Below are 22036 nucleotides of genomic sequence, written 5' to 3'. Positions count from 1 at the left end.
TGGTAATGCAAACAAGAGCATATGTTTACGTGTTACAAATGCCATCCAGCTGTAGGCTAAGTTCTTTCTCTCACCCTTGGAAAAAGGAACCCATCCAGACAACAGCTTGGAACAACTAGGCTATTCATTTTATCCAAAATGCCCTTTGAAAGGAATCTTTCCATCTGTCTTGAGTATGGAGGCCGTATAGGGCCTCCTAGCAAAAATTCCTCTTCCTGCTGTATTCAAGTCACTTATAAATATGCTCATTTAACTATACAAGCAGACTCAGAACCAGAACTTCATGTAAAGAGGTTTTGTTCTTGGGAGTAGACATGGGTACGTGAGTAGGTTAAGGGGCTACAGTTGACTTCTCTATACTGAGCTGTGTGGTGGAAAGGGTTAATTTATAGTCCTGATTTCGAAAGTTAATATAGCTTTCTATGCATCTGTTTCTTCACCTATAAAATTAAAAATCTATGTCCTATCCAGTAAGCACTTTCACATCAACTGGCAAATAAGATGGGGTTAAGAGACAAGGTGTTCTGGTTCATAGCACTCAGATGCAAATTACTCTTCCCACCTTTGGTTTACTGCAAATATACGAAATCCACAATATTTAGAGATGTTAATGCTCTCATAATGCTACAGGCTGTGTGACTATTAGTGCAGTAGATATGCTAGATACCTTTGCTAGATTCTCAGCGTGTAGATGGTAGAATTCACAAGTGTTTTTCCTAGCATCACAAAGGGAGATAGATAGTGAAATAACCTACCTCTGACCATGGATCTGTGTATTTATGTGTTTAAAGAGATATCACAATCCTTTGCAACCTTGTAAGAGGTTGCAAAAATTAGCCTGACATAAGCAATCTAGAGGTAACTTTGAACAATTTAGAATGCAAATGGAGGATTAAGGTGTGAATGGGGTTAAGCAATCTTGTCTGTTGCTGATGCTGTGCCTATATCCTACTGTGTGCAAACCACAGCCCTGAGCCTCTGCAACTGCAACACTGAATGTAAAAAGCGTGCAAGTGAATATAAAAGAGATGCAGATAAAAAGCTGGGTATGAGTGCAAACTGGGTAAACCCTGCTGCCTGGTGCTGTTGTGACACTGTTGCATGCTTGACACTGCAGCAGGTTTGTGGCTTTAATGAGGTGCTCAGCCAGAGCAACAAGTTAATGAGCAAAAGGTGCTTCAAAAATGACTGTAGAAGAATGCAAATTAAATTACACATTGAACATAGAGCTAGCATGCTTATGCCATGACCAGCATGGGGGTTTACATCACATGGAAGTACAAGCAAGAGACTGAGAGAAAATGAAAATGCAAACACATTTGTTAATGATAAGACGCTCTGGGATCCCAAAGCTGTGTAGATTTAGCAATGAAAAGAAGGTTGGTTGTCAGAAATGTAAGATGTTTATGTGCCTTGGGCTGGCTTTCAATTTGTATTGCTTTTGCTCAGGAAACCAATACCCTGAATTCAAGTGGTGCCATTAGATACCCAACAGTGTGATTGGTTTATGTAGATTTTTAGCCCTTTGGGGGCTCTGGCAAATGGGAAAACAAGAGGGAATACGAAATAGATAAAGCCTATCTCTTTCTCATGGTGCTCCAGTAAACTGCAAACACACAGCTGACTTCAGAAAGATGTAAGTGGTGGGACCCTGGGTGCTCTCCTCACTTACCTTGCTTTATACCGACCCTGGATCGATAATACTGAGCTGTGAGAAGTATGAACTGCAGCTGGGTGCAGGTTTGCAGCCGAAAGAGGTGCAGTGGTGAAGGGGTCCTGAGCGCTCGGAGGGCGCCTCTCCTGAGGGGAGACCCGGTTGTGGCGGGCCCCTGGGGCGGAGGGACGGGCAGAGCCCGGCGCCTACCTGCGCTCTCAGCTCACCCCTGAGGGGTGGCAGCCCGGGGGGCTCCCATCAGGGCTGGTGGAGCTCTGGGAGAGAGAACCGGTGACGGGAGCCGCTCTTCGGGTGTGGGGAGACGGTGAGCCTGAGGGGGGACTTGGGACAGCTCCAGCCGTCGGCGGGGCTGGAGGGAGGCGGTGGCGCCGGGACAGCGCTCGGTGACGGGTGTCGATGAGCCGGGCGGGGGGCTCGCTGCGGGCCGGGACAGCGCTCGGTGACGGTTGTCGGTGAGCGGGGCGGGGGGCTCGCTGCGGGCCAGGACAGCGCTCGGTGACGGGTGTCTGTGAGCCGGGCGGGGGGCTCGCTGCGGGCCGGGACAGCGCTCGGTGACGGGTGTCGGTGAGCCGGGCGGGGGGCTCGGTGCCGGCCGGTGAAGGGAAGGCAGCGAACGGGCTGAGGGGGGGGCCGCGGAGCCACCTCAGAGCGCCGGCTCCAACATGGCTGAGGCGGCTGAAGGCGCCGGCGCCCCCTGGCGGCGGCTGTCGGGCGCGGCCGGTCACGTGAGGCGCTCGGGGCCTGCTGCCGCCGCCGCTTCCCCCAGTCAGAGCGGAGCGAGCCGAGGCAGAGACGAAGAAACAAGATGGCGGCCGGTGGCGATCCGGAGCGGGACGCCGGCAATTCGGATTGAGCCCTCGGCCCTCAGAGCTCGGCGGCCCCCCCTCCCCGGCCCGGATCCCTCGCAGGGGGGGGAGCTTCCCTGTAGCCGCCTGTCCGGACTCCGAGCGCCCTCCCGAGCCTTCCTTTCCCCTCCCTTCCCCCTCTCGGCCAGCGCCCAGAGATGCGGGGCCGGCGAGGCAGGCCGCCCAAGCAGCAGCAGCCGGCGGCGGCCACCGCTCAGGCGAGCTCCCCGGCTCCGCCCGCCCCGGCGGGCCCCATCGGGGGGCTGAGGTCCCGGCAGCGGGGCAGCAGCCGTGGCAGGTGGGCGACCTCGGCCCAGGCGGAGACGGCGGGGCCCAAGCAGAAGGGAGCCGCGGCTGCCCAGGCCTCTTCCCCCGCCACCGCCTCCCCCAGGGGGGGCAGCAAGAGGAAGGGAGGCAGCGGCAGCAGCAGCACCCCTGGTGGGGGAGGCAGCAGCGGTAAGGGTAGGGGCAGGGCTGGGGCTGGAGGAGCAGGGGGAGGAGGCGGAGGAGGCAGCTGCAACAGCCAAGGCAGGGCTGCCTCGTCCAGGAGGAGCATCAGCAAAGTGGTGTACGATGATCATGAGAGCGAAGAGGAGGAGGAGAGCATGGTGTCCGAGGAGGAAGAGGAGGCAGACCCCGAGGATAACCAGGACTCTGAGGAGGAAGAGGAGGAGGAGATAATGGAGGAAGAGGACGACGACGACTCTGACTACCCTGAAGAGATGGAGGATGAAGACGATGCCAGTTATTGCACTGAGAGCAGCTTCAGGAGCCACAGCACCTACAGCAGCACCCCAGGTAGAGAGTCAGTGGGATGAACTAAAACAAGTCGAGGGCACCCCACATGCTCCCTCTAGGTTTGCAAATACAGTCCGCACGCATTCTTCCTCCCATGCGTGTATGTAAGGGATGCCTGCAAGCACTCACAGGGAGAGGGGTATGCAAATTAACGACTGGCAACCCCACGGATGCAGGGAACACTAGAAGATGCTTACAAACACATGCACTGGGAGGAGGGAGGGCATGCTGTAACAAGGGGATGCTGCAACAAGGGGATGCTTTGCAAATATGCATGGAGATTCTGGTGACTGCAGAAATGCATGATACACCAGAACGTGTTGCAAACAGTGTCAAAAGTGTATGGAGCATTCGCTTAAAAACAAGGGGAAGGAGATGCATGCCTTGCAAAGAGGTCCTTTCAGATATATGCAGGAAAGGATGGCTTGTGCTTGCAAATGTAACTTGATGTTAAAAGGTGAGGAAGCACACGCAACTTGAAGTGGTCTTAAAAAGAAATAAAGCCAAAAACCATAAACACTGAAAATTTTCAGGCTCTTGAAGTCAGAGGTCTAACTGGATCCAGCATTTACTGGCTTTAAGACAAAACTCGCTTTCCAAGGAGGGAAATGAGGTGCATTGTTCAAAATGGAGATTGCATTGTTATAGTTTGGGGAAAAGTGCATAGGGCCTCCTTGGAAGGGTGTAAACCTACTTTTAGTTAAACACAAAGATTGAAAGGTGGAGGTTGGGTCAGAAGTCTTGGTGGTAAATACTGCATTTATCTTAAGATATGGCAACCTTTAAAACTCATGTTGGTGTTAAAACTCCTTAAACATCATTGTGATTTTTTTTAATTTTTTTTTTAATCTCTAGTGACAAATTTGGGCTCAGATTTTTCAGGCCTGTGCCTGTTTGTGCTTAATTAGTTTTCAACCATGTGGGTTTCAAGCTTCAAATATTCTTTTATCTAAACTTAAGCACTTTAGGTTTATTTGAATTCATTCCAGAATGGAGTTCAAGCTTAGGAATTATTTAAGTTTGTTTGGTTCTTTTTAAAGTCTCTGAACCAGGAGAGTAGTTAAACTCAGGGATAACCCAGGAGTGTTTCTGAATTGGGCTACAGGGTCACAGACGCTGCTGTTGTACAAGTATCTGACCAGTTTGGAGGGAGGGAGGAACAGGTTGTTGGTGTAAATGCACTGCGTCTTAATTAAAAAAGGAGTGTAGTTCAGAGTAGTTAGTTGACTTTATAAAAGGGGAAGTACTGGTTACTGTGTCATTTGTTTTTATTTTGGTGAGTTAATGGTATCAGCTCATTATGTGACTTCATAAGAGTCCTTAGAAATCTCTGGGTGTCTGTCTAATATATATGTATTTGATTTATATCCATATGCTCAGGAACCTAAATGAAACAAAACAAATACATACAAAACTGAATGAATTTGATTTAGAGATAATTTTGAAGGTGTTAGTTTACCTGGTGCAGGGATGAACTGCCATCAAATTGTGAATATTTATTGCATTAAAGATTAAGGTCTGGCTTCACAGAAGAAAAAAGCCTTTCCAGTACTCTCTTGACTTTTAACTCTTTATTTTCTTCTTACTTGTGGTAACTTCAATTTTTAGTGCTTTTTTTGGGAGTGCTTTTGTCAGGGAAAGAATATTTTTATTACTTTAATTGGCCTGATCAGGAAAGTATCTTTTACATGAGCATCCAGGTTTAAAATGAGTTCTGCAGAGTATGGGTGTATTCAATTTTTGAAATGTACTCAAGAGTTTTGGCAAATAAGATACTTCTGTGTGCATTGCTGTACAAGCATAGACAGGTTTTATGTGGTATTGAGGTGTATCAGAAACCATTTCGATAATTTATGTGTTTATTTCTCACATGGTCAGGGTAACTTCAGTTAACTTTGATAAGATAAAGCTTAAGTAAGCATTTTCATCCGTATGTGCTTTTTTGGGTTGTTATATTGCGTGTTTCATAGTTAAAACATCTATGTTGTTATTTTGGCAATTTACTGGCAGTTCTCATTAGCTCAGTATTTGCCTAAAGGTCTTTCTCCTCCTTCCCTCTCTCCCAGAAATGCTGTTGCCCTATTGCAAAGACAGTGCAAAACTTTTTCATTCAATCAGCTCAGCCTTTGTCTTGTTTCTGCTGAACAAATGCCTAAATTGTGAGTGGTGCTACACAGTTGTGGCACTAATTGAAATCTTAGTCTTATTCAGGAAGAGATACTTGAATTAGAACAGCATTAATAGGGGAGCAAAAGATTGACCTAACCTCAGCATGTCTTTATCTTACTGTGGCCAGTGCAGAGTGCTAAGAGTAGGGCACACATGCAATGATCTGTCTTCAGAGTTCTCCGTGGGCTCCAGTGCTCTTTGATTCAGGTGCACGCTGAGCCAGAACTGGTCTTTAGCTATGTTTAGATACAGGGGATTTTCTTTCATGTATTTGTCATCAAACCAGACAAGTTGTAATACACAGAGGCAAAGTTCCCCTGAGTAACTGGAGAGCTTGAAGGATTGCCTTCTTCAAACTGGCCCCAAACAGAGTCATGCAGTGCCCACTAGGCTTTTTCTACTAGAAATGATGATGAATGATTATTCTCTACTTAGCTTCCCTAACCATGTGCAGCTGAAGAGATTGTTTTTTGAGAGCAGAGTATTGAAAAATTGCACTTCCAATCAACCTCTCCTACCAAACAAGATTTTACACATAAATCACATCCACTTAAATGAGTGACAGACTTTTTACAGCTTTTCCAAGCTTAGATTGAACAATGAATTAGAAGATCACAGTGCAATGTCTGTAGGCAAGAAAGGCTCAATTTGTGTGCTTTGCTTGGGAGTTTATGATGTATCTTGAACTTGAATCCAGGAGTGCTTTTTTACTGTATTATTAAAGTATTTAAAGAAACAAAATCCTAGGAATGGTAAAACACCTTTGATATAATGTTTAATAATGGTACAGTAAAAGGTTATTGTGGGAATGCATATGACATTTATCATTGCTTTTTCTTCTGCTGGACAGAGTTTTGGTAGAGGGACTGTATGTGTGTAATGTCCCTCCTCTTACCCATTTGTATCCCCAGAAGGTAGATGTACTTTTAGAATAGCTATTGTATATATCTTGTATTTCTAAACTTTTTTGCCATTACCTGTCCATTGCAACTTCTACTTTAGGCTTGTCACAATTACATGTATCAAGTATTTTCCATATGCTGCAGCATTTTAAAAGGAGGACTTAATCAACATGTCTACAAGTCCTTCATTTTCTGTTTCTTGATTTTCTTTGTCAAAAACCAGGAAAACTAGTTTTAGGAAGAGCTGTACATCTAGATTTTGGCTGAGATAATTATCAGTCTCTCTAACAAGCAAATGCACAGCAGTGGAGTTGTGAGCCAAAATACTTGTCTTTAAATATATGAATTTTTTTAGATGGCTCTTGCTAGTCTGAGCATTTGCACTCATTGTCCATCACTTCTCTTAACCAATTACCTCACTAGTGTGCTTTTGTTTTCATTGTGAGTGTATTTAACTGGAAACAAAGTGCTGTGTTTTGTGTGTGTGTAGTAATTTTATATCTCTTAACCTATTTTCATCCTCTTAAAGAGTAGTTTAAGTGGAAACTTTGAGATAGAACAGTAAGATATGCAGCCTCTTTTGTCTGTCATGTGGGAAGATTTACCAGCCTCCCAACCATCTTACCCAGGGTACCCTGTTCTCTAAGTCTGTCGTGCTCTTATTTTACCATTTAGTAGTCTGAACTTAGATTTTACTCTAGAGGAACTATCACCTAGAAGAGTCCTAGCAAAGAAACGGTGTAGAAGGAGTAAATTGCTGGCTGATTCTGTTTTATTGACATGCAAATTTCCGGTTTATCTAAGAGCTTTTGTCACATCAGTCATCTTTCTAAGAAGCTCAGTGCAGCAACTACTGTGCCATTATCAAAGTTTGTATGTTATGAAAGGTAGAATATTTTGCTGTGTTTATTGTGCAAACTTTGTAGGGCTGCAATAAAATTCCATAGCTGACCGTTGTATTGCATAGAACTGGTGTAAGGTGAATTGATGTGGATTTTAGTAGACTGGGGCTGTCTCTCAGAGCTTACTAACTTCTGAAATTAGTTGCAACTTACCCTGAGTGTGTCCCAACTAAGAAATTATCTGTCAGAATGTTCCTGAAGATTGTTACGTCAGTGCTACCTTTTTGCCTCCTTGGCTCTAGGCACAGAAAAGTTGTTCCTCCGGGTACTTCTTGGAATGCCAGTGTGGGATCTCATCTGCTTCTTGTCTCGCCCTAGTTATCCAAATGTTCAAATGATGCCTTCGAATATAGGGGTTTGTATTCCTGGCTCCTACAGAGAGTGTACTGATGGCCATGATGCTGAGAAATTAAACTGTTAATGTAAAATTGATTTAGAAGTGTAGTACAGCCAGATGTACAAAGTGAAAAACAGCCAAAGGTTTTAAGGTTTTCAAACGGTTGTTAAAGAGCATGAAGACCTAGTTTTGTACAGTGCAAAACAGTAGTTAAACTTAGGAGCATGTGGTGAGAGTTTCTGTGATATGGGTGCTCTCAGGATCTAGTCTAGTAACTGGTTACTTTAACTTCCAAAGCTTTTTGAATACTTGGAAAGTCTCGTTTTTAATGTCAGGTTAGGTTTTAAGTTTTATCTGGTTATTTGGTTTACAGTTGTTTCTACTTTCACAGGCAAAATAAATCGATTTGGGCTAGGTATGGATATTGCAGAGCAAAACAGTGTTTGGAGCTGCACTTAGAAGTAACTACAAATGCATCTTATTATTTCAGAAATTTCTAAGAGATTTAGACTTGTGAATATTAGAAACATGCTGATTGTCATGTTGGCTTTTTTAAAAGGCAAAAAATGTGTTTTGTATAAGTCAAGCCCTTTAATTTTGTCCTATCCCAAGGAAAAGATATATGTTTTTCAGGTTTGGTACTGCTTTTCATAATATATTCTTATTTCATATTAAACTGATTCATTTTACTGCTTTTTTCTTCTTTGGTGTAAGCTGAACAAATGTTCTCCCAAGAGGTTGGCTTTTAATTAAGGAACCAGTTTGGGTATTGCTGTGGCAAACAAGTAGCTGTATCCAGTTCATGCATTCTGCTGTGAGGGGAAAAAGAAAAACACACAGAAAAAGTTCTCTAATGCATTCTCATCAACTGGTTTCAGTTTTATCAGTGGTATTTGCCAAGAACTCATGTGTTGCTGTACAGTCTCATTTGAATCTTGCCTGGTGAAGTGTAGCAATTTGGGACAGCAAATGTCTGATTCTTGTATATTTGATAAAACCAAACAAAAAAAAGGAGAGTCTTAGTGAGTTTAGGAGGGTAGTTAAAAGCCAAATTTCCAGGAGGAAGGAAAACCTAGGAGAGGGCATCCTCTGTAATGAGTGCTCATGCTTCCAGGGCATCATATAATTGCCAATTGGTCTTTACCTTGAGAAGTTTCAGCAGTGACTCATGATCTGGAAAACAAAACCACCCCACTTCTGTTTTACTAATGGTGGACCTCTGTGTTAGTGTCATTTGACTTGATGAACTTGAAACCAAAACCTGATCTCTTACTGGGGGAAAATGGGAAGTTTTTTCACTTGCTGGGATCAGTTTTGTGGAGTTTGCCGGCTGGCAGATTGTACTAACATTATTTCCCCCCTCGTGTGACAGATAACCAAAGTACCTGAAACTCCTCTGTCTGTCTTTGCCCTCCCCTATACTCTACCCAATGTATCTTCTCCATTGTAGCTGTGAACAGGAACTCTAAGCTAGAGTCGTAGAGCCCAAATGCTGAGAAATCAATAGGAACAGAAAGTTCTTAGAGGAGAAAAGTGAGACCAGTTGTGAGCTTTCTAATCAAGAAATACTGGAACTAGTGTTAATTTTTCAGGTCATACCAGCACAGCTACCACTGTCTCCCTGTTTAAAGACAGTGGTTCTGGCAGAGTATTTATTATGTAAGACCTCCATCCACCAGTCCATTACTTGAAACATATTGGGCTGAAAGGCTGTGTTTACTAGCACTGTACATCTGGAGTAAAGGGATAGGTAACATAAGTGAGACAAGGCAAAACTGGATTTTTGTCCTTTCTTTTTGGCTGCGTGTGTATGGTAATGGGAATACAACTAAAACAGAAAGCATGAAATTCATATTTAGTCATGGTATAACCTTTTCTGTATTCTGTACACTTACGTAAATAGTTGGTTTAGATTCTCTGTTTTAAAACTAAACCACATAAATGTGTAGTTTTAAAATTAAAAATACATAAGCAAGAAGGTATTAAAGATGGTTAAAATGTTTTTAAGCTCCATATTCTCCTGTGCTAAAGAGTTAAAAAATGGATGTGACTTTCCCCTTTCTTCTTTCACTCTGTCAGTGAAAATGGTGACAAGCTTTTTGGTCCTTTTATAGTCTATTTCTGAATTTTGAGAGGGTCAGCATAGGGACTGAATAGGTTGAATAGATGGAAATTAAAAAGGAAAAAAAGCAAGGGTTTGTTTTTTTGAAGTGCTTCCCTAAATTCTGGGTTTGGGTGCTCAGCCTGTTACTTCAGTTCAGTAACTTTTATTGCAAATATCATTAGTGTGTTGCTTAAATATTTGTAACATAAATTATTTTAATAGATTATAGTAAGTGTAGACTGTAATTATCAATATCTATAATTAAATGTGCCATGTGATAAAATTGTTTACTCTTTAATCTTAATTACAGGCAACTCTTCCATTAGAGAATTCAAAATAGGGACAGGCAGCCATTGCAGACTTCATCACTTTTGGAGACAACTAGTGAGGGAATGTGATTTAAAAGAAGTTTATGCTAGATGAAAGTATAATGCTGAGATGCTCAAGATGGTCTAGATCCTGTAAACAGTCCAGTTGTGGCAGCAGGAGGGTCTTGGCAGATCAGTTTCTCCTGCCAAGTAAAGCTATGGAATTTGAATGGTGTAGAGGTGGACTTTTTCTCTCTTTGTAATGGCTCAGACCTGAAGGTGGAATTTGATTCGGGGATTTGGTTAATATGCAGAAATGATCTTAGAAGTATACAATTCACATGTACATCTAGATGCAGTTTGAAGTCTAGTCAGGTGCCTTTAAGCACCTTCTGCTTGAACACTTGCTCTGGAATCCTCTTAATGTTATTTTGGTTTAGACAAAGTAGCATAGAAGTTTCATTTTTTACTTAAAAAACCCTGCTGCTATGAGATTTCCACAAATGGGAAATTATCCAGAGCATATAATAAAAATGATTTATCCAAAGTTGTTTAAACTGTAACAAGACAAATTAATGGCTGTAGGTGATATAGTAATACAAAGTTAAGAAGAGAGCAACAATGTAATTCTTTTGCCTCAGTGTGGTCATTGCACTGATTTGTTAGACTTTCACTTCTGCATATTATTTTAAGTGCATATTAAGGTACTGGGTTATGGTTTTGGTTTGGAGGGTGGTGTGTGTCTGCCAGTGAATACCAAATTCAAGCATTGGACGTGTTGCTTTGGGGAGAGGAGAAGATGTTCCTTGAAAGTGAAAAGCTTGCAAAGTTGGATGTGTTTACTGTAGGAAGAGTGGTTTTCAGAATTCGAGGGTGTATATGAAGGGCAGTTGGGTAAACATGAACTGTGAGCTTCAAAAACCTTCACAGAAGTTCAGACTGCATCTAAATAGCATGAGCTGTGCAGGTTGTCAGCGTGCTGCAGATAACCGGCAATGAGGAAATTGATATTATCAGAATCGCAAGGAAGCCTGGAATCCTTACTTGGAACTCCAAGCTGCTTTTCTTCAGCTGTCTGGGCTAGTTGTGAGGGAGAGAGTTACACACCCAACCAGCAGAATACAAACATTTCAGCCCAAACAGAGGCCATAGGACTTTGTCATTGTTATATCATATTCCATTGATCCACACTTGTAATTTAAGTTCAACAGCCACTTGGAGTACTTCAAATTTTATGAGCACTTTGGTAGAGGATGTTCATATTTTTCACTGGAGATTAGACTGCTTGGCTTTGTTGGTTTGGGGTTTTGGGGTTGTTTTTTAAAGTTGTTTGGAGTGTTTCTTGAGATTGCACTTGATGCATCAAACAGGGATATGTTTAAGCACAAATTGGTTTGGAACTTGTGAATTACCAAATCAGACTTTGTGATTCTCTTCTTGGCTTCATGTTCTGTTCAAGCTGGATACAGCAAAAATCAATAACAAATTGAAAGTGAAATTTGAAATAAACATGGAAAGGTTTTCAATACCATACCACCAAGTCTCTCAAGGAAATATGTCTGGGTACCATTCCTTACATCTTTGAATACTTTCTTTGTTTAGCTCTGGAAAATGGATTAGATGCAGTGCAGAATTGTTCAAAGCAGTTCAGTGTCCAGAAAGAGAAATTATATGAGCTCTTGAAATGTGGTGTGTGATTTACAGTATGGGTTGGCAGTGTTGAGTGGTACGATACAGTAACTGGGCTGTGTACTATGAGGTTGCTTACCATGTCCACAGAGCAGTGGACAAAGGAGCATACATTTTATAATGCGCTATGGTTTTCCTTATTGTCTAAACTACTTTTACAATTACTTCAGAAATTTCTGTGCTGTATACTAAAGCAAACATGAAACTATGTGAATTGAATTAAATTGAAGATGAAGAGTGGTGTGAATAATGCAACCACACCATTGCACTGTACTTGCACCAAAAATAGTTCCTTATGATGGTGGTATGACAATCTTTGTGTCCCAATAACGCATTTATTCTAGACCTCTAACTGTACCAATACACTTCCTCTGTAAGGTGAGATGTTAGAGGGCTTAAACTTTGTCAGAAAATGTTAGGAATGCCCATTTTAAAGTTCCTTTTTGTGCTTCTCCTTTTAATTTGATGTCAGAAATATACCAGTGTTTCTCTCCTGTGAAAGAGACATCAACAAAGATGGTCTAGGGGAAATCAGGTTTTTGTTTGTTTGGGATTTCTTTCAATGGAGGATAAAAGCAATGCAAAGGACAATAGTAATTTTGTTCTTGGAGTAGGAAATCTCAACAAATGAGAGGAAATAAGGAGTCTTTGCTTCTTTGAGCAGTGTTCCTTTATTCTAGCTTATCTTTACTGAGGGGGTTTGTCACTTCTGATTAATTTAGGTAAACCAGGGTTATCATTCTTGCTGCATGCTTTATTGAAAGGCTGTTTCTTTCATGGCTTTACTGTGTGACAGGCATGTTTTTCTGCTGCTACAATGACAAACACTGCAAGAAATCCTAGTTTATAGCCCTGCCACTTTCTGTGATACTTGGACTCTGTGAAGACCATCAGTAGTTTCAGAGTATCTGTTTTGTGTTGCAGTTGTATTGCATGATCACCCACTAGAACTGGTCCTACACCATCCTGCAATACTGAAGGAAGCTTCAGGACCCTAACGTAGTTTAATCAGAGTGTGCAAGTGTGTGCTTTGCTTTGGGGTCTTTTAATTAAACCAACTCTGGTCTATGCATGTATCATGGCGACAGCATTGGATCATGGTGATAGGAAAGTTGAGCTTAATCTAGATGTTTCTTGCTTTGTGTCTGGCTGTGAAACTCCTGTGGTTTTGTGTGTTTGCCATGATTAAACATTTTCCACTTATTTGTGTAAGAGCAGCTTGGAAGACAGTCATACAAGCATTCCTTTGCTTTCCACAGGCAGAACTCAAACTTCACTAAACTTGGAAATTTATTTTTATATGCAGATGATGTTGACCCATTACTTCTGTAATGGAAACATCTGGCAGATCATCTGTATATTGCTTTAGAGTCTCTAATTTGTTGTGTAAGATTTCACTCTTTAAAGTTTGAGAGGCAGAGATGTATCTGGTGTCATCTTGCCCATCTAAGTCAATGACTGACTTATTTATCTTCTGGAATCCTTTGGCAAACTGTCTATTATGTATCAAGATGTTTCTGAAAGGTAGTTTCTCTTTTTGGTGACTTCTTTCTTTCCTTTTCAGTGCATTAAAGTTTCAGTGATGGTGTATTTAAATTCAGCAGGATCTGTCTTTGGGTATCTTCCTGCCTTAACAGGTCTTGCTCCCTATTAGACTTAATTCCTGTATCTGTTGGGAGTACTGGGGGGAGTTGGATGGGTTGAACAAATGCCACAGAGAACCATTTCCTCTTCACGGTAGCATCCAAGATGGCTCGAAACTTGGTTTTAAAACAAGAAGCTGGTTTTATGATCAGTTTATGAGATTGCCTAAACTTGATTTTGTTGGGGTTTTTTATAAAGGAAATAGGTTTAATGCGTGCATAATAATACTTCAGCTGATAACTGAAAGACAGTTGCATGTAGCTGGATACTTTATTTTGATAGAAGATGGAAATATTTCATCTCTATGATAGCACCATGTACAGGAGCTTTCCTCTTTTGTTTTCCCTTCTGCTTGTCATCAAGAATAGTGGAATTAAATGGAAGAAGGTGTAGCATCTCATCTGAATTAGCATCTGAGTCTGAATTAATTATGCTCAGTATCTATTCTTTTAGGTAGTGAAACAGCTCTTCAGACAAGCTTTTTGTGTTAAGCTTTGTCCTTCCCTATATCTGCCTCCTCTTCATTCTGTGGAGATATCTCCTGGCTTATTGAAGCGTGGGGGGGAGGTTTTCTGTGTGTTTTGTTTTGAAAGATTGGGAGTTCCTGAAGCATTTTCATATAATATCACATTTAGCTTTTGTTTCTGGCTTGTAAGTATCCAGGATAAATACTCCAGTTAAAAGGCAGTGGAGAAAGTGATTTAGGTTCTGTTTTGTGTTCTAATTTCGCTGAAATTGATGTCGTGTGACATTGCTTGAAATGATCTCTCTGTGTGCTATTGCTGGACAGGAGAATAGCTTGCAGGATTTAAATGCAGAAATGTCTATTGTTTGAAGCTCGATGCTTTAAGTTTAAAGTTAAATTTCCAGGAAGGAATGATAAACAAGTCCTGCTGAGTAAAAATGAGGAACAAATCTAAATATTTTGGCTGAGGAAAATGTCTCTTTTAAGTAATTTGAACAATTAAAATTCTAGTTGTCATTTTAAAGCTTCATCAGATTACACAGGAAATGCAACTGCTCTGAGTGTCTAAAGCAAAACTTCAGATAGCTTGTGTATTTTATTTTATACTGTTAAAGTATAAGATTATTAGGTGAATTATCACATTATGGAACTGAAGATGTAAATCCTTCATTTACAGTGGTTTAGAAAGTTTGACACCGTCATTGTTCATGGATGTTTAAACAAGTTGACAAGTGAATGGCAAAATTCTCATTGTTGCTTTTTATTCCAGGTAGGAGAAGACAAAGAGTGCATCGTCCTCGTTCTCCAATATTGGAAGAGAAAGATATCCCATCCTTGGAGTTTCCTAAATCCTCAGAGGACTTAATGGTGCCTAGTGAGCATATAATGAATGTTATTGCCATCTATGAGGTACTAAGGAACTTTGGCACTGTTTTACGCCTCTCTCCTTTTCGTTTTGAGGACTTCTGTGCTGCTCTGGTAAGTCAAGAGCAGTGCACACTTATGGCAGAGATGCATATAGTGCTTTTAAAAGCAGTTTTACGTGAAGAAGACACTTCAAATACTACCTTTGGACCTGCTGACCTCAAAGATAGCGTTAATTCCACTTTGTATTTCATAGATGGAATGACGTGGCCAGAGGTTCTGCGGGTATATTGTGAGAGTGACAAGGAATACCATCATGTTCTTCCTTACCAAGAGACAGAGGACTATCCTTATGGACCAGTAGAGAATAAAATCAAAGTTCTGCAGTTCTTAGTGGATCAGTTTCTTACAACAAACATTGCACGTGAAGAGTTAATGTCAGAAGGTGTTATTCAGTATGATGATCATTGTAGGGTTTGTCACAAACTTGGGGATTTGCTTTGCTGTGAAACTTGTTCAGCTGTGTACCATTTGGAGTGCGTGAAACCACCTCTTGAGGAGGTACCAGAAGACGAATGGCAGTGTGAGGTCTGCGTAGCACATAAGGTGCCTGGAGTAACTGACTGTGTTGCTGAAATCCAAAAAAATAAACCATACATTCGACATGAACCTATTGGATATGACAGGCATAGGCGGAAATATTGGTTCCTGAACAGAAGAATCATTATGTAAGTATAAAGGAATCAGTATTTTCTGAATAATGATATCACATTGAATGCATTTTTAGTATATTCTGTAAGTTGCTGTTGCCATCTTAAAGTTGTTCTTTCGTTAGATAAGACCATTGCTTGCTGTTTTGCAGTCATGCAGTGCTTCTTGTCCCTTTGAAATCTGTATGTGTGAAAGCTCTTTGGCACATTGGTAGTAATTTTAATGCACTAGAAAAGATACCTTCAAAGGTTAAATGGATTTCTTGTTTTTTCTCCCAATGATTTTGCATTCCTGCTAGTTCAGTGGGCAAAACACTTGCTCCAAGTTTCACGAATTTCAAGTTTTATATCTCACTTGGGATTTATTCAACGAGACATCAATATTCCATTTCAAATCAAAATAGATGAGAATTCTAAACAATACAGCTAAAGGAAAAATTTTATTGGATTTTCCATTTTACTGAGGTTTTGTTAGTGACCAAAATAGTTCAAAATGTAAATAGAAAAGTATTTTGATGTTTATGAAGGCAAAAAATGCAGTTCAGCCATTGTTTCCTGACTTACTTTTGTATTCTTTTGTTGCTCCTCAAGGTTGAAATACTCTTCCCCTGCTCATCCCTGTCCTTCTTGCTGTCATTAGATATCATGCCTTCTGCTAATATAAATGTGCCTGTGCTTGCTTCCAAAACAAGTTCTTCATGAAGTATGTGGTTTGGATTAAAAATATTTCAAATCCTCCTGATGGAATTGGAAGAGAAAACAGATGGTCAGTTGTGCTGGTGGGTCTGCAGCAGCAGCAGCTCTCTGTAACAGCAGTGTGGGATGTACAGAACCAAGCAATTCTACTGGACTTTTCACAGAACCTTGATGCATTTAATGATGCATAATTAAATTTATGCATAATGTGCCTTGAAGCTTCTTGCCAAAGCCACTTCATAAAGGCACAAAAGTATTTACTGCATAACTAAATTCCAGGGAAATATAACTCTAATAATTCACAAAGATATTAAACTCTGTACTTTCAGGTTTTAATGTCCTTTAGGTTCAGTAAGCATGCTGTATTGCAACCCCAACCATTTCCACATATGTGTGTGTGTATATATATATGGAACAAGTTTAAACTACACCTGTTTGGATAACAGGTTAACTTAAAGGAGAACTGCCAAATGCTAAAAGCTGAGATCAATTAATGGATATTATCATATCAACATTATTAAAATAGAGTGTATTCACCAATACCGTGGGATCAAATATATCAGAGGAAATTAACAGATCTAAAACCGATCTGCATAAACACTGATTTGAAAACTTGCCACAGGGGATTGGAGGACTGAAATCCTAAATTATTTTTCTGTTTTTCAGAGGGGTTTTAGGGCTTTTTACTACTTTTCTCCTTATAAATGTTATAAATCCCTCATACCACTGGTTTTCCCATCTTTGAAAGGGTTTTGTAGGTTTCTTCTTGATCACCAATACTTTTATTTCCATACTCATCACCTGCTGAGGGCAGTAAGCCTTGTTTAAGCCCATCACTGTGGTTCTGTTTCTTTTTCCCACCTCTTCTGTTTTACAAAGACGGAAAAGTGGGCACTGAGGGGGTCTCCTCCCATACATCCCCAGGAGCAAATAGCGACCAGGTTTAAAACAATCTTGTGGTCAAGAGAAAAAGAATTCCTGAGTTTTTAGTTTCAAGCTGTTAACAAACTTGGGATCATGTCTCTGGGTCTATGCCTTTGGTTTGCTTGTAAACGTTATTTCTGCAAGTAAAGCCAGGGAATTTAGGACTTTGATTTGCATTCTCCTTGTAAACTGCTGCAGTGTTCTAACAGGTTCTCTTTCTAGAAATACTGAGACACTTTGTATTTGTCAGGTGTTTAGGAAAGCAGATGAAACATTGTTTCGCAGAAGTAAGACACAAATTGTTAATGCTGAGTTACATACATCTTCCTTGATGGTCAAAAGAACTAATTTCAGCTTTTTGTCTGCAAGATTTGTTGTGGCCTTTATATTCTCAACAAGTCCTGCTCGATTTTTACCTATTAGTTAAAAAAGCTTTGGATCTTTGTTGGAGGAGGTTGCTTTAAACAGGTGACTGAATGCTTGTGTCTAATTGTATCAGCATGGAATTCAGGAAGGGGTGTATCTACTTTGTTATTACTTTACTTGAAAGTTTCTAGCATACTCTGTGTTGTCAGTTTTATCAGTCTTAAAACTTGCCCCCAAAGCATGCCAGTGAATAGTTCCTGGCAGTGCCAGGAGGCTGAAAGAGGTAGGAAATGTTCATGTGATTCTTCTCTCCCTTGCTTGGCCTCACTTGGTGTATGCGACTCAGAGTCCCCTGGAGACAAAGTAGACCTGTCGGACATCAAGTCTGCCTTGTCATAGAAGAACACTGGGAATCGGTCCTTGTGTAGGCTTGCATCTTTCCATCTTGTTTTTATGGCCTCCCAGAGAATAAAAGTAGTGTGTCTTTAGCCAATGGAAGAAGGTGTTCAGGGGAAGTTAGCTTAAATATTTTAATCATTAGTTTAAATCTTAACCAAATGGATTGCACAGAACGATTTCTGCTGTAGCTCTTTGACTGTTAGCAAGTTGGTTGTGAGCATTCCAGGGCTTCCACTGGCACACACCTGAATCTTGGGAAGAAGTCTGAGTAAAGATGAGTTTTGTGTAAGGATAACATCAAGCTTCTGCCTTTTCATTTTCTGTCTGTACTTTTGTTGAGAAAAACCACTAATTCCTGAACTTTGGTTACTAAGGTTGTCATAGCCTTCAGTTTAAGAGAAATTCTGTGCTCAAAACCCTATATAAATGAAATAGAAGGGAAATAAAATACTCTTGGATAACTTCATTGTCCATTGCTAGAATATTATCTGAGCAGTTCTTTAATGGGTAGGACTTGAATTGCGCATAGAAAGGTTAGCTCTAGGTGTGTTCTGCAGAATGCAATCTTTGCGGTCTAGTGTGTTGATTCTTCACAGTGTTGCTCTGGGGGTTTTGGGCCTGTAATACAGCAGACCTTTCCTGGTACTGCAGGCTTTTTCTTGATTATATAGGGAAACTGAAGATAACAGCTAATTGCTTTACAGTCCAATGGAACCTTGTAACACAAGAATAGAAAGAACTGATGGGAAAGGAAAAGGGAGATGCTGCTTGGGATTTTCAGGTGACATACATACATACGTATCCTGGATGCATTAGCATAGCTTCAGTGGTTTCAGGTTTGCTAAAAGGGGGGAGAAGAATGTGGAAAAAGAACATGCTTGGATGATCACTGTCAAAATTTAAGCAAAGTGTACAAGGCTCTGTGCCTGAGCTGCTTGTATACTTATATTACAGTATAAACTTAGCAACAGCATTATATTGTGCGGTTGTGTTTGTAAGGAGTAGAGCATCATTACAATTTCTGCTCTGCCAGTGTCTTCCTGCTTCCACTGGACATTTGCCAGGGAAAAATTCAGTAGGCCCTGTCCTTTCTAGTTAAGCATTTTGTTTCACCCTATTCTTTCCTCTTGCTGTGTAAAGCTGAATTCTTTCATTCTCATCTCCCATTCTGACATAGGTTTTAGGTATTTTCCTTTATTTTTTTTAATGGCTTTTGTTCACAATCAGTAATAGAGGTGCTGCCATTCCTGTTAGTAGATAACTTCCTTCGTTTAGAGAAAGCATGGTTTAAACAGTTGTTCTTGAACATGGATGTCTACAGGCATGGAATATTCAATAGGGTCCAATGGTTGTCAGTACTGAGCTGTTACTTTTTGATGTGTAGTATGTGGGATGTCTTCCTGAAATGAGCTCTTTTCTCAGAGAACTTGTTGAACTTATCCATGCTAACCTGTTAAAACTAATGGGAAGTTACTGGTAGCCTGGAGGAGTAAATGGATAAGGTAGAATTAGTTGCTTTTCATGAGCAAAGGCCTTTATGGAAGAAATTATGGAAGAAATTGTAGTATTTCATTGCAGTACACCAGGTTTTATCATCAAAAAACAAAAGTTTGGTTTATGGTAATGGTTGTGATGAGTTAGTAGTTGAATTTTGAGTCACTGTAATTATTAACTTCATAACCACTTTATTTTAGTAGTGTTCTAGTTGAGTTGCAGGTATGACAGTTGTTTCACAGGTGAATGCTCTTTCCTGAAGATGCAGTCAGAAACACTATCCTGTATTGGATACTTCTTTTGTTATACTACCTTTTTTGTTACAACCTCTGGATTCTGTAACCTCTTTTGTTGCAGATTGTTTGAGACTGACTAGCAGGTTACTGGTTACAGTAACAGTAAATATAAAGCAAATAAACTTTGTTGCAGATTGGACAAACCAGTTTTAAGGGGGCACTTCAAAAGCTTTCCTGACCACGTTGTAATGAGAAATTCTGAGGGGATGGTAATGAGAAAGGAGCATTTGTGTACTAACTTGGGTACATGTGAGTGTCCTCATGTGTTTTGTTATTCACACTCAGGTGTTGGCCTTTAAGAGTTCTCTGCTGAAAGCAGCCTGATATTAATTTTTGTCACTTATCTAGATACTTGAAAACTCACATTTTTGCAATACTCTTACAGAGAGGAAGATTCAGAAAGTGAGAAAGACAAGAAAATCTGGTACTTTAGCACAAAGATCCAGCTGGCAGAGTTGATTGAATGCCTGGACAAAGATTACTGGGAAGCTGACCTATGCAAAACTCTGGAAGAAATGCGGGAGGAAATTCATCGGCACATGGATGTGACGGAAGACCTCACTAATAAAGCAAGAGGCAACAATAAGTCTTTCCTTTCTGCAGCAAATGGTAAGACTATTTCATGGCAGTAGGTGTTTCACTTTGAATCATATGCTTGTTCATGTTTCTTTTATTATAAAAAGCTTATAGAAATTAATGGAGAAGCATCATGCAGGTGTACCAGCACGGCTGTTTAGTGCTGACTTGTTGTAGGACTATGTATCATGTATTCTAGGATGGTCTGAATTATTTGGATTCTTGATATGCTTAGAGTGTGCCAGACTGTGATTGCTCCAGGTGTTGAGGTGGAGCTGTGTTAGCTGTCATATGTTTCCTGATGTGTGTGTGTTCGTGTGTGTATATATATATATATATATATATATATATACATATATATATATATAATCTCTTCATATACGCTTTACAATCCTATGGGAGTTGGAGTAGCAACAGTGTTAGAGCTCCAGTACTTACTACAATATTATAGAAAGAATGTATATCTCCTCTGCACTTCTTCACCAACTTAATTTATCTACACTGGGGCAATAAATAAATAGCAATATAAATTTGTGAAGGACTGAACTTTGTTTTTAGGGAAGACGTGAAGGTAGATGTTCAAGTTTAAAATTGGATATAAGTCATCACTGTATAAATGCATAACTCTGAGGAATCAATTGTTAAATCTGTGGAATTATTTCTTCTAAGTGTGGGGAAAAAAGTGGCAAGAAGATGGATGTTATCTTTTGTTTCGTTGAAAAGAAGCCACATTTATGTCATGTTATTTCTGCTCTGTAGCTCTGTAGGTGGTGGTTGTTTTGTTTACTGATGACAGCATACTTTCTATTGTAGATGAAATTTTGGACATTATCAGAGCAAGAAAAGGAGAAGTAGTGGAAGATAAAATCACAGCAGATGATGAAGCAGAAAAGGCCAAAAGTGATGCTGATAATGACCAGACAGATGCTGAGAGAAGCAAGGAAGAATCTGGAGACCAAGATAAAAATGAGGAGATGCCCACTGAGCAAGATGCAGAAAAAGTGAAAACAGAAGGTAAAGAAACTGCCTGTGCTTTAATAACTTCATTGAAGTGAATCTTTAGTTAAGACCCTCACATTTCTTTAAGTATTAATGTGATCTGGGGGACGAGGGGAGTGATTCTCTAAGTTATTTTGTAAGTAATAGATTGCTATTTGTCAGTTCTTTTGGTTTGTATATTCTAATTGATTTTCTTGTTAGGTGATTTCACCAGTTTTCCTACTTTTCAAGATACTGCTAGCTTATAGATACAGGAAGCTTGAGGTACAGGTGACACTTGCAGGTTGTGATCAGCATGTCTGTAGTAGGCAATATTAAATCATTTTAAAGATTGTTTTCCTCATCAGAGCCAGTTTGTTCTTTGATTTTGAGACAATACTGTCTCACAGAAGAAAGGAGGAAAAAAAAGAAGGAAAAAGCTCAATGTTTTTCAGCTTTATCAAACAGACAAACCAAGCTGCTGAAGTTGCTTTCTATGGATGATGCCAAATGACATCCTAAGACATACTAAAGAATATCCCTAAAGTTTTGTTGTGCATTTTACTATAGAGGCAACAGTCGTTGGGGATAAAAGTAACTCTGTGACATCAAGCACTGATGACAACAACACAAATCCTTCTGCAGGAGAGACTAGTTGCTCTGAAGGGAAGAACGCAATGGGGTGTCAGTCAGAAACCCTTGAGAGCAACAACGTGGCAGAGAAGAAGGTGGCATCAGAGCTCCCTCAGGAACTCTCAGGTACAGAAGGCACTGTTACCAATGCCTCTGTAATTTGGGGAATCTGTTAAGTTTTTCTCTCTGATTTGTCCACTAAAACCATTCACAGCGTATATCACTCATGCTGTTTGCTTGCAGTGCCATCCTTTACTGCTA

General features: G+C 40.5%; 1 protein-coding gene across 1 annotated transcript in view; it reads left to right on the top strand.

Annotated features, from left to right (window-relative positions):
- The first annotated feature begins 2678 nt into the window (after positions 1-2678).
- The window catches only part of BPTF (bromodomain PHD finger transcription factor), a 50513-nt gene continuing 31155 nt past the window's right edge, over positions 2679-22036 (top strand). Inside the window, exons 1-5 of the mRNA XM_005146174.4 lie at positions 2679-3318; positions 14609-15431; positions 19974-20197; positions 20978-21178; positions 21713-21901. Coding sequence (XP_005146231.4) covers positions 2679-3318; positions 14609-15431; positions 19974-20197; positions 20978-21178; positions 21713-21901 — 2077 coding nt within the window. The remainder of the gene's footprint in view (positions 3319-14608; positions 15432-19973; positions 20198-20977; positions 21179-21712; positions 21902-22036) is intronic.

This window comes from Melopsittacus undulatus, chromosome 11, assembly GCF_012275295.1.
Source record: "Melopsittacus undulatus isolate bMelUnd1 chromosome 11, bMelUnd1.mat.Z, whole genome shotgun sequence".
NCBI lineage: Eukaryota > Metazoa > Chordata > Aves > Psittaciformes > Psittaculidae > Melopsittacus > Melopsittacus undulatus.
Note: the sequence above shows the minus strand (reverse complement) of the source record. Positions and strands in the feature narration are given on the sequence as shown.